Source organism: Cucurbita pepo, chromosome 18, assembly GCF_057944985.1.
Source record: "Cucurbita pepo subsp. pepo isolate OVF chromosome 18, ASM5794498v1, whole genome shotgun sequence".
Classification (NCBI taxonomy): domain Eukaryota; kingdom Viridiplantae; phylum Streptophyta; class Magnoliopsida; order Cucurbitales; family Cucurbitaceae; genus Cucurbita; species Cucurbita pepo.
The window spans coordinates 9,605,802-9,621,127 of NC_141815.1; the positions used below are offsets into that span (position 1 = coordinate 9,605,802).

The window sequence follows — 15,326 nt, forward strand, 5'->3', positions numbered from 1 at the left end:
TGAAATAATAAATTTTCCAAAATAACGAAAGTTCTATGCACCCGGCGGTATTTTCATGGTTCACGTGCTTGTCGCATGCGCCAACGGGAAACTTCTAGGAAAACCACTATTCAGGACACGTGTCACATTCGTAGCAGAAAGTTACGGTGAAGCGGCATGTACATGTTAGTATCTCCCAAAGTATGAGGAGATTAAGTTGTGGACACGTGTCAAGCGTACTGCGGTCTAGGAAGGAGGTTACGGAGAAACGGCATCCAGAGGATAATCTCTGAATTTAAAAAGTGAAAAAGAAAATCAAATTTAGATTTTTTGTAATTTATGATTTGAAAATATAAAAAGCGTTGGAGTTGGACTTGCGTGCCAGTCACGAGACCTACCGTTCTCTTGTCGTTTAGCGTTTATTTTCGTCCCTTTTAAAGAAAATTAGAAATTACGAAAATGAATTTGGATTATTTAAAGAATATTTGTGATAATTTTGGCCTTTTTTAATGAGGTCAAAAAGGTCATTTGAATTAGTTTATATTTTCTACTAAATTGATTATTTAAAAAAAAAAAAACAATTAAAAATCAATAAATATATATATCACCTACTAAAATCGGGTCATGTTGATGATATGTATGTATGTATATGATCGTACATGGTGTAGCCGGCTACGAAAACATGTAACCGAAACAGCCGGTGTCTAGCCCACGCGTCTTTAAACGCCAAATCGCCACGTGTCCGGTCTTATCCGTTCACAGTTTTCCCCCCTTTTTAAATCGCTACCAAAGGTAAAGCAAAAAGCAACCCATCCATTTCCCACTTCTCTCTGTCTAAAAAAGTACTTTCCGATCATCTCTCTCCAAAATGGCGACTAATCTCTTCACTTTTGCCCCCACCAGCATCCGTGCCCGTGCCTCCTCCGCCGACAATAACCGCCGGAAAACCTCCTCCTCCTCCAATTGGTGGGCCCCGGTCTTCGGATGGTCCTCCGAACCGGACTACATCGACTCCGGCAACAAATCCAACCCTAAAAACCTAGCCGACGGAGTTTCAAAATCAGATCCAGAGACGAAATCGTCGAGAAATCGATTTTCCCCCGGCTGCTTCACGGAGTCGAAGGCACGACAGCTTCGCCTGATGACGATGGAAACGGAATCATTTCACGATGTTATGTACCACTCAGCAATCGCATCTCGTCTCGCTACCGACTTCAAAAGTCGCGGCGATTCCTGATCTCCGCCAGTACCTGCGGCCGCCGATCCCTCTCATCTACTACATGTAATTATGTCTAAATGTATAAATTAATCGTCAATTCCAAGGATTAGAAGTTGTATAGTATTTTCTTTCCTTTTTCTTATGGTTCTGGCATTGTTCTTCCACGAACAATCATCGGTTCGAGAGGTGTTTGGCGAAGAAAAAATGTTGAAATAATAAATTTGGTAGATTAGTGACTAAGCATCTGCAATATTTTATGTATAAACATCTTTTCATTTTGGATAGGACTGAATCTTTTTTAGTGGAAATCTGAATTATGAAACGGTGGATGAACTGTGAATTGGGCTCCGCCTGTCCACCATGACGTGACGCGCCTAGCAAATGATTCAACCACATTATTTAATTAACTCATTAAATATTAATTATGTGATGTGATTACCTATCTAATCATCCTTCTCGTCATTTTGTCTACAAATAATTTACATATGAATTTCAAATTCTTGTTGAACTATTATATTTTATAAATTTAAAATATTCGCTATTTGCGTTTTAAAAAATTATATAAAGAAAATATTTACATATTAAATAATCATAATGAGTATATAATAGCATATTTTCAAATTTTTATAACAAATATTAATATAAATGATTAAAAACGTTTCTAGAACTTATTAAATTATTTTTAAAATTAAAGAATTATATCTATTAGAATTTTAATATTATAAATTTTTTAATTTTGAAAAGTGTTTAATAAAATTTTAAAATATCTTTTTTTGTTGAAAAAAATTACGAATCTATTTGATATAAAAATAGATAAAAAAAAAAAAATCGAACGGTGGACTTTTTTAGTATTAAAAATCTATTAGAATAAATATTTTAAAAAACTAAATATATATTTTGCAACAAAATAAAAAAAAATATGCTTTGGATCAATAATTAAATAAATAAAAATATCGTATTTTATAAAAAGATATTTTAAAATTAAAAAGTTTTAATAGTAAATCTAAACTAAAAAAAATTAAGAATATACTTTATTTTGATATTTTCGAAATTATAAAAAACACATTAATGCTCTTAATTTTTAAATTTTTTTAAATATTTTATTAACAATTTAAAAATTTTAAACAAGTTAAAAATACTTATTATTGAAAACAAAATTAATAACAATTTTGTTTAAAGTTATTAGAGAGAGTATTTTTAGATTTTTTTTTTTTTAAATTTAAGGATATTAATGAAAATATTCAAAAATTAAGTAATTATTATTAATTAGCCAAATTAATCCTAAATCGATTATTTTTCGGTGGGTCAGAAATAGTAAAACAGCGCTCCAAATTTTGAAAAATCACAGAAGATTCAATTCGATGGAGGAAAGCAACGGTGGAGCGTGATCTGACTACGAATCCAACGGTCAAGAAAATAGCGTCACTTGAAAGCCAGCAACGCTTACCATATAAACCCTCGTCCTCAACTCTCAACACGTCTTAACCTAAATCGCCGAACCGATTCATTCCTCTCTCTTCGCAATTTCATTCGACGCATTATCATGGTGGGTAGTCTCTCCTAGTCTCACTTCTCGATCTGGTTACTTTTCTGAGTATTTGTTGATTATATTTTGGGGTGAATTATATATACAGGCTTTGCCGGACCAGAAGACTGTTGATTATCCGAGTTTCAAGCTTGTGATTGTTGGTGATGGTGGTACTGGTATGTTCTGTTTTCTGTGTTTGCTTTGAGAACAATAATCACATCATTTCGTGATAGCAATGTATCATTTAGGACGTGAAATAGTTTTTGCTAGCCAGTAGTAGTAGTTTTAGCTTGGCGTGAGAAGAAGAGAGCTTAAAACTTGAAAGTGTAACAATGCCGTATGATTTGAGCAGAGATTGACAGGGTAGTGGATTTTTGTTCTAAGAAGAATTTTTTTGTTAGAACTCGAAAGTCGAAGGGCATTCTGGATTAATTCTCTTAAAAGCATATATAATCATCCTCAACTTATTAATCTTTTTGGTTTTGATATATTAAACCGGAAATTTGTCCTTCTTCGTTATTGTTTATTGACTTGTTAACGAGGCTTTTTGATCGGTAACAACAAATAAGAAAGAAAGAAGAAGAGAGACTCAAGAATGTTTAGGGTATCCAATTTTGTTAATCAAGGGAGATTTCGCGTTTGTATAGTTTCAGTTCGAAGGATCTTCCTTCGTCAAGTTGCATTCATCTAATACTTGACACTTGAAATTATGAGTATGATTGACCATGTTATGTTGCTCAGGAAAAACAACTTTTGTGAAAAGGCATATCACCGGGGAGTTTGAAAAGAAATACGAACGTAAGCATTTTTGCTAATCCTTTTCCATTTTATGGTTTATTCACTGTTAGGGCTTTCTTTAAATAAATAAAAACCTCTTATATGAATTTGTTCTTCTACTGTTTTTCATGAACTTAGCAACCATTGGCGTGGAAGTGCACCCTTTGGACTTCTTCACAAACTGTGGAAAGATTAGATTTTACTGCTGGGACACTGCTGGGCAGGAGAAGTTCGGTGGTTTGCGGGATGGCTACTAGTAAGTTAAAGAAATTGGTCTTTTATTCTTTTGGGTGTATTTTTTATGCTCTCAGGGTTACTCCATGTTATGCTCTGTTGCACAATTTCCATATTTCTGTAGGGAGTCTGTTTCGATGATCATTTTCCCTCTTAAGTAGGCCTCTACTGTTTATTTTTAAAATGAACTGAAACTTACAAAACTAATTGTATCTTGTTCATCTGGCTATATTGTTGAATTTTCAATATTCTCTTGTACATTTGATCTGATAAATTATTTTATCTTGACTACCTTTTTGGGTCTTCTTTGAGATCTTGTTGTGGGTGTGTTATTTTATTTCCGTGATGGGCTGTCATGTTTGTTCTGATTTCAATTTTCTCCTAGCGCTGAAAATCCTAATTTTATGCCTTAATCCACGATTGCAGCATCCATGGGCAATGTGCAATCATCATGTTTGATGTTACTGCCAGATTGACTTACAAAAATGTTCCTACATGGCACCGTGATCTTTGCAGGTAATCTAACGTTTGTTTGTATGAAACTATTTTATATGAATGAATTGTTGCATTGTCAGGGAACCTGCTTACCTGTTTACTTCTAATAACCTGCAGGGTGTGTGAGAATATTCCAATTGTTCTTTGTGGAAACAAGGTCGATGTGAAAAATAGGCAGGTGAAGGCCAAGCAAGTCACATTCCACAGGAAGAAGAACCTACAGTACTATGAAATATCTGCGAAGAGTAACTACAACTTCGAAAAACCATTCCTTTACTTGGCCAGGAAGTTAGCTGGGTAAATCCAGTTCTCTGTGTACTCTGGATTTCTTTTTTTCTTTAATGTGGGAACTTTCATGACAATGTACTTCCTTTTGTTATGGCAATCCAGGGATGCTAACATTCATTTCGTGGAGTCTCCAGCTCTGGCTCCTCCTGAAGTACACATTGACTTGGCCGCCCAGCAACAGTGAGACTTTCTCATCATCCTAAGTCATTACTTTTAACAAAAGCATTCACATTCGTTGGAGTAATCTATATCTATATGTTGCTTATTTTGTGCAGGCATGAAGCTGAATTAGCAGCAGCTGCCAGCCAACCTCTTCCCGATGACGACGATGATGCTTTTGAGTAAAAATGGTCAAAATCATCTGGTGAAACGATGCCCTTTGCATATTTATCTTCTCCTTGGACCCCCGAGTGAGATTTTTTCTCCTCGCTGGGATTAACAGAAGAGAAGGAAATAGGTGGGGGGGGGGCAGTGTGTGACTGAGGATTCAAACTTGAATTTTTGAAAACGGTAGTTTTCCTCTCCGGGATGAAAGAAATTTGTGGTGTAGATGGTTGGTTTCTGTTGAGATTATCGATTAATAGAGCCACATGACTTTTGATGACTCGTTCATTTTTCAGAATTTATCTATCGAATGCTTCACTATTTTATTTGTATTCAATGCGTTTCCTCATGTCTTCTCTGGGATGGGATTGCATTTTGGTTTACGTGTTGAATGTTGAATGATGGATGAAAAAATGTCTAGTTTTTCGTTGGTGTTGAAATAGATAAATTTAAGTTGTTATAGCATGAATGCTTTGAAGAAAGCGTTTAAAGCAGCCCCTAGGGTAGGTGGAACTTAGCTATCTTCCAACAAGCTATGGCATCCCAGCATGTATAACCCCAAACCAGCAGGTATGTGTCATCCCCCATTCCCCCAGGCTGGGCTGTCCCAAAAGCAGACGTCGTGGTATTGGCACGCTATTGGCTAGTTAGGCTGTTGGGTTGAGTCAGTAATGCCCATGCTTGCTTAGCTAGGAGGCCGAGATTATAACAGATTTAAAGTCACTGAAACTCGATCCTCCTTTGTTCTGATATATGTACTGAGATTCTCTTCCACAGCCCCATAAATAGTTTGTGGGGATCCGATTAAGGAACAATTTGAGACAACATTCTCGGTTGAAACGCCAGAGTACTTGATGTTGGCGAGTTGAGGCAACGCCCACATCACCTTGTTAACATAGATCTCAAATGCCACGTTAAACGGTAGAGAATTGAGTTTTGGTGGGATAAAGATCAAGTCAAAATCTGTGAAGAAAGAAATGAATTTACGATTGGACTGATTCAGGACACTAGTTTCATTTTATATAACTAACAATTCTTTTGTTTATTGAGACACAAATTAAGACTAGTCTATCCAATCAATTATGGGGTCTAAGAATTAATCTGAGATAAGCCACACACCTCAAATAGAGTAAAAACATAACCCCAAAAGATGAAAAGAGTAAAAAACAAACACAGATCAGATAGAGAAATTCTGCATAATGAACTTTCATAGGAGGCCATGCGGCTCTAAAAACCAACCATCTACACCACAAATTTCTTTCATCCCGGAGGAAAACTAACGTTTTCAAAATTCAAGTTTCAATCCTCAGCCATACTCTCTGCCTACATAGTCTCCTCTCTTCTGTTAATCCTAGCAAGGAGAAGAAAAAAAAATAATCTCACTCCGAGGAACAGGAGAAAATAGATATGCAAACGGCATCAGCACAAGATGATCGACCATTTTTACTCAAAAGCGTCATCGTCATCATCGGGAAGAGGTTGACTGGCAGCTGCTGCCAATTCAGCTTCATGCCTGCACAAAATAAGAAAATTGTAGATATGGATTACTCCATTGGTGGTAAGTGCTTTCATTAGTCATGACATAGGGTGAAGAAATCTCACTGTTGCTGGGCAGCCAAATCAATGTGTACTTCAGGAGGAGCCAGAGCTGGAGACTCCACAAAATGAATGTTAGCATCCCTGGATCGCCACAAGAGAAAGTTCATTGTCATGAATGTTCCCACATTAAAGACAGAAGTAATACAAAGTAATCCGGGAACTGGATTTACCCAGCTAACTTCCTGGCCAAGTACAGGAATGGTTTTTCAAAGTTGTAGTTACTCTTCGCAGATATTTCATAGTACTGTAGGTTCTTCTTCCTGTGGAATGTGACTTGCTTGGCCTTCACCTGCCTGTTTTTCACATCAACCTTGTTTCCACAAAGAACAATTGGAATATTCTCACACACCCTGCAGGTTAATAAGTAATCAAATGGTAAGCAGCTTCCAGAAGGGTTCATCCCTGACAATGCGCAACAATTCATTCATATAAAATTGTTTCGTAAAAACAAAAGTTACATTACCTGCAAAGATCACGGTGCCATGTGGGGACATTTTTGTATGTCAATCTGGCAGTAACATCAAACATGATGATTGCACATTGCCCATGTATGCTGCAATCAAGGGTTAAGACACAAAATAAGGAATTTTCAAGGTAGGAGAATTGAATTCAGAATGAAGAGAAATGAAAGTCCATCACGAACATGAAAGCCACAATAGTCAAATATCAACTAATCTATCAGATCCGATGTACAAGAGAGTATTGAAAATTCAACAAGATTGCCAAAGTTAGCAACTTTCAGTTCATTTTCACTACGTATGAGGGAATATCGAAATTATGCAACATAATGTATCGGGTAATATAGAAACTTGGGAGCAGAAAAATATATCTTAACGAATAAAAGACCCAATTCTTGAACTTACTAGTAGCCATCCCGTAAACCACCGAACTTCTCCTGCCCAGCAGTGTCCCAGCAGTAAAATCTAATCTTTCCGCAGTTTGTGAAGAAGTCCAAAGGGTGCACTTCCACGCCAATGGTTGCTAAGTTCATAAAAAACAGTAGAACAAATTCATAAAAGATTCTTTTTATTTATTTAAAGAAAGCCCTAACAGTGTAAACCACAAAATGGAAAAGGATTAGCAAAAATGCTTACGTTCGTATTTCTTTTCGAACTCCCCAGTGATATGTCTTTTCACAAAAGTTGTTTTTCCTGAGCAACACAGAGAGTCAATTCAATCATACTCTAATTTCAACAATTATCAAGAATATCTCGACAGTCTTCAAACTGAAGCAATACACAACTGGATTAAAAAAATCCGATAGTCTAAAAATCCTTTGTTGTCAACGTTTTAAATTCTCATTTCCAAGGCAATGTCATGAGTCTTCAAGTTTATTAGATAAACAACAAACAGTGACAAATGACGGATTTCCTGATTAAACTATTCCAGCCAAAAAGATAAAGGAAGTCCAGGGGGATTATATGTGCTCGTGAAAGAATTAATCTTGAATACCTATCGACTTTCGAGTGTTAATCAAGATTAAAACCGTAGAAAAACTTTCTTCTCAGAACAAGAATCCAGTACAATCAATCTTTGTTCAAATCATACGGCATTAACATAGTTTCAAGTTTAAAGCTCTCTTCTTCTCACTCCAAGCTGAAACACTAGTACTACAAGCAAGCGAAGATCATTTTACGTCCGAAATGACATACTGCTATCACCATAAGATACGATACAGCGATCGCTACTGATTACTGTTCTCAAAGCAAACTCATAAAACATAACGTACCAGTGCCACCATCACCAACAATAACAAGCTTGAAACTCGGATAATCAACAGTCTTCTGGTCCGGCAAAGCCTACAAAAATTCACCACAAAATAGAATCAACAAATACTCCGAAAAGAAACCGGATCAAGAACAGATGAAAGAAAAAATAAACAGATCACCATTGGAATGCGTCGAATAATGGAACCGCGAAACGAGAGGAGGGAATCGGCGATCTTAGGTTAAAATGGGTTGAGAGTTGAGGGACGAGGGTTTATAGGGGAAGCACTACTGGCCTGGCTAACAAGAAGCTATTTGTTTTAACCGTTGGATTTGCAGTCGGATCACGCTCCACCGTTGGTTTCTTTCGTTGAATTGAATCTCGTGTGTTTTTTGAATTTTGTGGCGCTGTTTTACCTTTTCCTGCCCCCACGGAAAATAAATTTGATTTTGGTATTAATTCAGTGGATAAAAGCAACGGCGGAGAAGGACCCAACCGTTAATCCAACGGTCAAGAAAGTAGCGTCAGTTGAAAGCTAGGCCAGCAATGCTTGCCCTAGAAACCATCTTCCTCAAATCTCGGCCCATTTCAACCTAAATCGCCGATTCCTTCCTTTCATTTCGCTTTTCCATTATTCGACGCATTCCAATGGTGGGCAGTCTCTCTCAGTCTCACTCTGATGATCAGTTTTTTTGTTTATTTCATCGGTTCGAATACTTTTCTGAGTATATTCTAATCCTTTTTTTTTTTTTTTTTTTTTTGCTTCTATTTCTTGCTGAATTTCGTAGGCTTTGCCAGACCAGAAGACTGTTGATTATCCGAGCTTCAAGCTTGTGATTGTTGGCGATGGCGGCACTGGTATTTCCTTGTTTCTGAGTTTTGTTTTACAATAATTGTCTGCCGCGGCATCCTGCTGTATGTATCACATCTGAGAGTTGGATATTTAATCGATGCAATGGGGGAATGGTTCATTTCTGTAGGTCTTATAGTTTTGAATTCATGAGATTGGACAGTAGTAACAGTTGATCAACGAGGAAAATTGTTCTTTTCTGTAGACGTTATTGTTTTGAATAGATGATCAATCATAATGTCTGCCTTTTCTATTCAATGGTATATGTTCTACAAGATCTAAATTAGTTTAATACACACGAGTCTCTCTTAAAGTTATTGGCAGCATTGTCTCAGAAAGATGGTTGCTTCTTTTGATGTGTTGTATATCTATCTTTTGTTCTCTCAACTCAATCATGTCTCTACCGCTTTGTCTTATATTCATGGGCTCTAATGATTGGTTAGCTTTTTACTAGCTGCGAAATTAGATTAGAATTGTACTAATTATTAGGAAAGCATAAGAAGAGATCGGGATGCAAGATGAATCTTTTTTATACCCTTTTCAAACTTGTTATTGGGTTCATGACTGAGTTGTACGTATATATTTTTTTTTTCCAGGAAAGACGACTTTTGTAAAGAGGCATATCACTGGGGAGTTTGAGAAGAAATATGAACGTCCGTGGTTTGGCATTTTGTGTTTAATTGCATGGTTTATTCTGTTTATTGTGCTGTCTATGTACTTTCTTTTCAATTGTATTCATTTTTTCATGTTTTCTATGAAATCAGCCACCATTGGCGTGGAGGTGCACCCACTGGACTTCTTCACAAACTGTGGGAAAATTAGATTTTACTGCTGGGACACTGCTGGGCAGGAGAAGTTTGGGGGTTTGCGTGATGGATACTAGTAAGTTCAGTGGTTTGCCTGACTATTCTGAACATGGATTGAGATTTATGGGGCTAATTGTTTTTATAGTTTATTTTGTAATCTTATTGAATTTTCAAAGTTCTCTTGATCTGATACATTCATTTATCTTGATTCCCTTTTTTTGAACTGCTTCAAGACTTTTTTGATTTGTTATGTTCTAGTGATAAATGGTTTCTTTTTTCCATGATGGACTTCTGAATCAAATTTCTTCCTGCTATTGTTGATATTTTTAATGTAGTGTTCTTTGTCCATGATTGCAGCATCCATGGGCAATGTGCAATCATTATGTTTGATGTTACAGCCAGATTGACATACAAAAATGTTCCTACATGGCACCGTGATCTTTGCAGGTTTTTTGACATTTGTTTGTAGATGTTAAGGGATTTTGCATTATCAGGGCACCCTCTGATTTCTTCATTAAATTGCAGGGTGTGTGAGAATATTCCCATTGTTCTTTGTGGAAACAAGGTTGATGTGAAAAATAGGCAGGTTAAAGCCAAGCAAGTCACATTCCACAGGAAGAAGAATCTACAATACTATGAAATATCTGCGAAGAGTAACTACAACTTTGAGAAGCCATTCTTGTACTTGGCCAGGAAGTTAGCTGGGTAAACTCAGTTGCCCGTTTGCTTTATACTGTTGTTATCTTTGAAACGTGTGTTCACTACTCATGACGACAATTGGTTTCCTTTTCTTATGGTGGTGATTACATCTGTTAGCGATGCTAACATTCATTTTGTGGAGAGTCCTGCCCTTGCTCCTCCAGAAGTACACATTGACTTGGCTGCCCAGCAACAGTAAGACTTTCATATCACAACTCATAACCAATGAACCATTGACATTCTTTTGAGCAGTTCAAATTCTTATATGGCTTGTTTTCTGCAGGCATGAAGCTGAGTTGGCGGCAGCTGCCAGTCAACCTCTGCCAGATGATGACGACGACGCATTCGAGTAGATACGTGGTTTGATGAATATCTGGTGATTTTCTTTATCAGATATCTATATTTTCTCTTTTTTCCAGCCGTGTGATCTTGTTGCTAGGATTGACAATATGCAATTGGTGGGCTGGATGATGTGGGTATTGGTAGATATTTGAGTTTTGAAAACGTGAAGTTTTCCCGGAACAAACAGAATTTGGTGTCAATCATTTGTTCTTTTGTGAGTTGTGTATCGATTAATGTTACTGTTATGGATTAGATGTTACAGTAATTGAGATGAGTTGATTCCGTTCTTCAACCTTGTGTTCACCATTCTTAATGTTCTGATCTGTTGACATATTCTTCTAGGCAGGAGAAATATATTGAACTAATATCAAGTTATATTGTATTAGTTACTAAGTGTTTTACACGATCACGATATTTAATTTATCCGTGGCAATAATTTGTTATAAGAAAGAGAAGGGTATATGAATGAACAATGAGATTCTTCATCTTTCGTAAATATCCAGATAATTTTTTTGAGATTCAACTATTTCTACAACATATTTTACATTTTTGGGAATATGGAATGAACCATGCTCTGTCCAGTTTGCTGACAGTACGTTTGCTTGTGGGTGATCTGATATCGTAAGCATGATTCTAAAATAGCGGATTAGAATGTTTATTATATAATGGCCTCGATCATAGGTTTAGAGTAGTCTTAAAGAATTTCGTTAGAGCTCGAAAGATACAACTACTTTAGCGATTAACGAACAAAAGATTAAAGAATTTTGTTAGAGCTCGAAAGATACAACTACTTCAGCGATTAACGAACAAAAGATTGACGCGTGGACTCTAACTCGGCCTAAGTTGTTGCAAAAACAAGTAGTAGGCACCCCCATCACATTACGAATTGTCCCTATCCATGTCGGTCTCAACCAAACATGCCCCCATTTCCATTGGACTACGCTGCTCTCCTCATTATCTTCATTTCCCTACGAGAATCCCTCCATTATATCCCCTGTTCCCTTTTTGTTTTCCTTGAAACAAATCCCACACAGTAACAAATGATTAACTAAACATCGACTTCAACCAAAAGTAAGGGCATGTGAGAAGTGGCATCACAGCCCGCCGGCATGTCTAGGAAATGTAGGGAGAGTTCTAAAACGACAGTGTCCATTCCTGTAATGGGGGCCTGCGTGACTGCTTGCTTGTTGCTGAAAATGAACAAAATTAAGCTCCCAACAAAACACCAAAAGAATCGAGTGCCTTTTTCACTGTCGGTGGGTTGTCGATTGGGGCCCAAACCCCTTTGCCTGCCTTTCCCTTCTCTGTCCCTCTTCATCTCCATTTTTCTAGTTTCCCTCTCAGTGTTTAAGCAAATTTGTTGCTTTGAAGTGATATATCTTCCAATCTCTTCTGCCAAACCGACAGACACCCACTTTCGTGATAGAAACCAAACCCAGATTCTGGTTCCTCCATTTAAGACGCAAAACCAAATGAATTTAGAAGGGAAAAATGGGATGCAGGGCTGTATTTGATGTAAACTTGAAACAGGACATGTTCTACGCTTTTATACGATGAGAAGCATCAATTTGGATGGCCCCTGTTTTTTGTCTCTGCCATTTTTTACCCAATTCGAATCCTTTTCGTTTTTTTTGGCTGTTTTTTCCCAGAAAAATCTTCCCATTTCATTCAATTATCAATCACTGGTAGGTTGGTTGAAACTTGCAAGATGATGATGATGGTGATGATTATGATTATCTGGATTCTCATGCTTTAAAAAAGTAGTTTTTTTCAGGTCCAAAACATGAAATTGGAAGGTTTTGCCATTGTCCTGTTTTTTCCAACTTTGAACACAAAACAAGAGGATGAAATTATTATGGTTCAGTTAGGAATCCCTTATACATTATACATATCCTTCAGGGACTTACTCTAACCAGGTGAAAAATCCGCCTTTATACGAAGAATTAGAGAAGTTGAGAGATTATTCTGTCCGTTAACTAAGTTTTTCTTTACAAAATCTATTCGGGTGCACGAAACATTCTTTATAAGGGCATAGAAACTTATCTATAGTAGATGCACTTTAAAATCTCGAGGGAAAGCTCAACGAGAACAACATCTATTACCAATAAGTTTGAGTTGTTACAAATGGTATTAGAGTTAAATAACGGCAGTATATCAACGAGGATGCTAACCTCAAGAAAGATAAATATAAGGGTACGGAAACCACCCCAAGAAAGATGAATATAAGGGTACGGAAACCACCCCAAGAAAGATGAATATAAGGGTATGGAAACCGAACGACAATAAGTAACGGGATTCGAAGGAATAATTCATATGACAGTTAAAAGCCTTAAATTCAGAGAGAGATTTTAACTGAAAAAAAGTGAAAAACAGAGGAGGCTCGAATTGCAATTAAATCAAAGTTGTGGGAATAGAACGAATTAATGCATTTGTTTTTCTCTGTTTTTTTTTTCTTTATATATAAAAAAACATTATCAGTGTCAGAGTTTGTTAAGTTTGGTACCAAACAAAAAAAAAAAAAAAAAAAAAAAAAAAAAAAAAAAAAAAACATGATCTAATTTCCCTTTTTTTCTTTATTCAATTTCCATTTTTCTGTCAAATAATCGAAAAAAAAATGCTATATATCACAATTTCAATTTCATAAATTTCAAATTTAAAAATGTTTTTTTTTTTTTATATTATATGTTATGATTAAAACACATTTATATTTAGTAAATACTTAGGGAAAGTTAATACTATAATGATTTATTTAAGTAGATTAAAATCTTTATTAATTAATTAAAGGCTTCCCCACAATTAATTAGTTCATTAATTCTTTAATCTTCATAATTATTCAAAAATCTTGCTTCTCCACTATTTATAACTGTTAAAAAAATATTTTATGTGTTTAAAATTTAAAAATAAAAAAAAAATGATTGGGCGTAGAAGGGTAGTATAGTAATAAGGAGAAAGAAAACAAGGATCTGCTGCATCTGCCAAACCATTGAGTTGATGTAACCAAACACTTCCTGATTTGGACCTCCACGCTCAATCATTGGATGACACGTGTCTTGACGTGATTTGACATCCCTCTTTCACTTATTATCATTATATTTTTCAAAATATACCAAAGTTAAAAAAAAAATACAATGTCTCTTATGCCCTTACCATTATTGAATTTCTTAGAAATATATCATTTATAATATTCCTTATTATTATTTTATTTTTTAAAAATAACAATAAATTATTTTCTCCCCCTAAAATTTGGTGGGCTTAGAGTCTTCGTAAAAACAAAAACAACTGAAATTTGATGAAAAAAATGTGTCGTATTCTTTCCCAATTAAATCTACGTATGAACACGGAATTTTGAATAGTTGAAACTCTCCTAGGTTCTACAGGTATATGAGTTCCGAGCGGAAAAGACTTGCATTAAGCTCTATAGCCAACCGCCCCAATTTTCCATCTCTCGACTCCCTTTTTATTAAATATCTTTTGAAACGAGATGGGAAAAAAATGTGTTGTCTTTCCTGCTATGTTGGAGGTTACTCCAAATATTGCTCGATTGATATCTAAAATTAAAATTTGATGTCTATTTGAACCTTATTCTCACTTATTACTGATTTTTTCAACCCTAATTTTGTTTAGATTAGGTTTGATCGAGAGTGAAACTTCCGACCGAAAAGAAACGGGATATTACGAAACGAACAAATAGGATTAGATCGAAAGAGAAATGGAGAATAGCGACGTAATAGTAGGGAGACAAAGGATGGGCCAAGTTGTGCGAGGTGCATTGGGACAAAGTTTAGGGGGCGGATGGGTTGGTGCTGTGGGCACCCATTGTTGGGTGGTGGGTCAACTAAACCGTATTTCCCCACATAAACCACATACACAAACTCCCTCTTACATAGACGCCGTTGTTCCCATGTGAACCAATTTAAGAGCAACCTTCCAAACACATTATCATGTTTTTGGAACAACAAATGGGTTTGTGGGAGAGAGACACACCTACACACATTTCTATGATTCACTTCAATGTTTTTATGTTTCGAACTCTTAATTCGTCGTGTTTTTTCGTTTACTCGAAAATGTCTATTTGAATCGAATATGATATTGTCTATTTTGAACTAAAAAAACCTACTTTAATCCAACCCATTGTCTATTTTGAGATGGTACAAGAGACAAGTTGATTAACCTAACCCCGCGTCCATACAGTAGCACGACCCTTCACAATGGTATGATATTGACTTTGGGCTTTTCTAAAAGGCCTCGTATCAATGGAGATAGTATTCCTTGATTATAAACTTACGATCATTCCCTAAATTAGCCGATGTGGAACTTTCATCCAACACCTTCTCTCGAACAAAGTATGTCTCTCCTTAATTAAGACTCGACTCATTTTTCTTTTGGAGTCTGGAGTCTTAGTCATTTTTTACTATGCTTTCGAGGAGCCTCGACTCCTTTTCTTTTAAAGTAAAGTCATGACAGTTTATGCTCAAAGTG

At 36.1% G+C, this 15,326-nt stretch overlaps 4 protein-coding genes across 5 annotated transcripts; 3 read left to right on the forward strand and 1 right to left on the reverse strand.

Annotated features, from left to right (window-relative positions):
* Window positions 1–806: 806 nt before the first annotated feature.
* On the forward strand, window positions 807–1,438 carry LOC111780539 (uncharacterized). The gene has a single exon (XM_023660965.2). It carries the CDS (start codon window positions 848–850, stop codon window positions 1,214–1,216), a length of 369 nt encoding a protein of 122 aa, XP_023516733.2. The 5' UTR covers window positions 807–847; the 3' UTR covers window positions 1,217–1,438.
* Window positions 1,439–2,594: 1,156 nt separating this feature from the next.
* LOC111780682 (GTP-binding nuclear protein Ran-3) lies at window positions 2,595–5,181 on the forward strand. The gene is made up of 8 exons (XM_023661151.2): window positions 2,595–2,744; window positions 2,833–2,902; window positions 3,468–3,524; window positions 3,642–3,759; window positions 4,164–4,253; window positions 4,350–4,529; window positions 4,623–4,700; window positions 4,796–5,181. Exons 1-8 carry the CDS (start codon window positions 2,742–2,744, stop codon window positions 4,863–4,865), a joined length of 666 nt encoding a protein of 221 aa, XP_023516919.1. The 5' UTR covers window positions 2,595–2,741; the 3' UTR covers window positions 4,866–5,181.
* An 845-nt stretch (window positions 5,182–6,026) lies between these two features.
* On the reverse strand, window positions 6,027–8,491 carry LOC111780680 (GTP-binding nuclear protein Ran-3). Of its 2 annotated transcripts, XM_023661149.2 has the most exons (9): window positions 8,332–8,491; window positions 8,173–8,242; window positions 7,538–7,594; window positions 7,307–7,424; window positions 6,907–6,996; window positions 6,614–6,793; window positions 6,447–6,524; window positions 6,283–6,357; window positions 6,027–6,195 (listed from the first exon to the last, which is right to left on the reverse strand). In XM_023661149.2, the coding sequence occupies exons 1-8, from the start codon at window positions 8,332–8,334 to the stop codon at window positions 6,288–6,290; spliced, it is 666 nt and encodes a 221-aa protein (XP_023516917.1). In that variant the 5' UTR covers window positions 8,335–8,491; the 3' UTR covers window positions 6,027–6,195; window positions 6,283–6,287. The 2 variants fall into 2 exon arrangements, with proteins under 2 accessions (XP_023516917.1, XP_023516916.1); XM_023661148.2 differs by having other exon boundaries at window positions 6,027–6,357; window positions 8,332–8,490.
* Window positions 8,492–8,648: 157 nt separating this feature from the next.
* On the forward strand, window positions 8,649–11,139 carry LOC111780681 (GTP-binding nuclear protein Ran-3). Its single transcript, XM_023661150.2, has 8 exons — window positions 8,649–8,801; window positions 8,939–9,008; window positions 9,597–9,653; window positions 9,765–9,882; window positions 10,164–10,253; window positions 10,332–10,511; window positions 10,623–10,700; window positions 10,789–11,139. Exons 1-8 carry the CDS (start codon window positions 8,799–8,801, stop codon window positions 10,856–10,858), a joined length of 666 nt encoding a protein of 221 aa, XP_023516918.1. The 5' UTR covers window positions 8,649–8,798; the 3' UTR covers window positions 10,859–11,139.
* The last annotated feature ends 4,187 nt before the right edge of the window (window positions 11,140–15,326 follow it).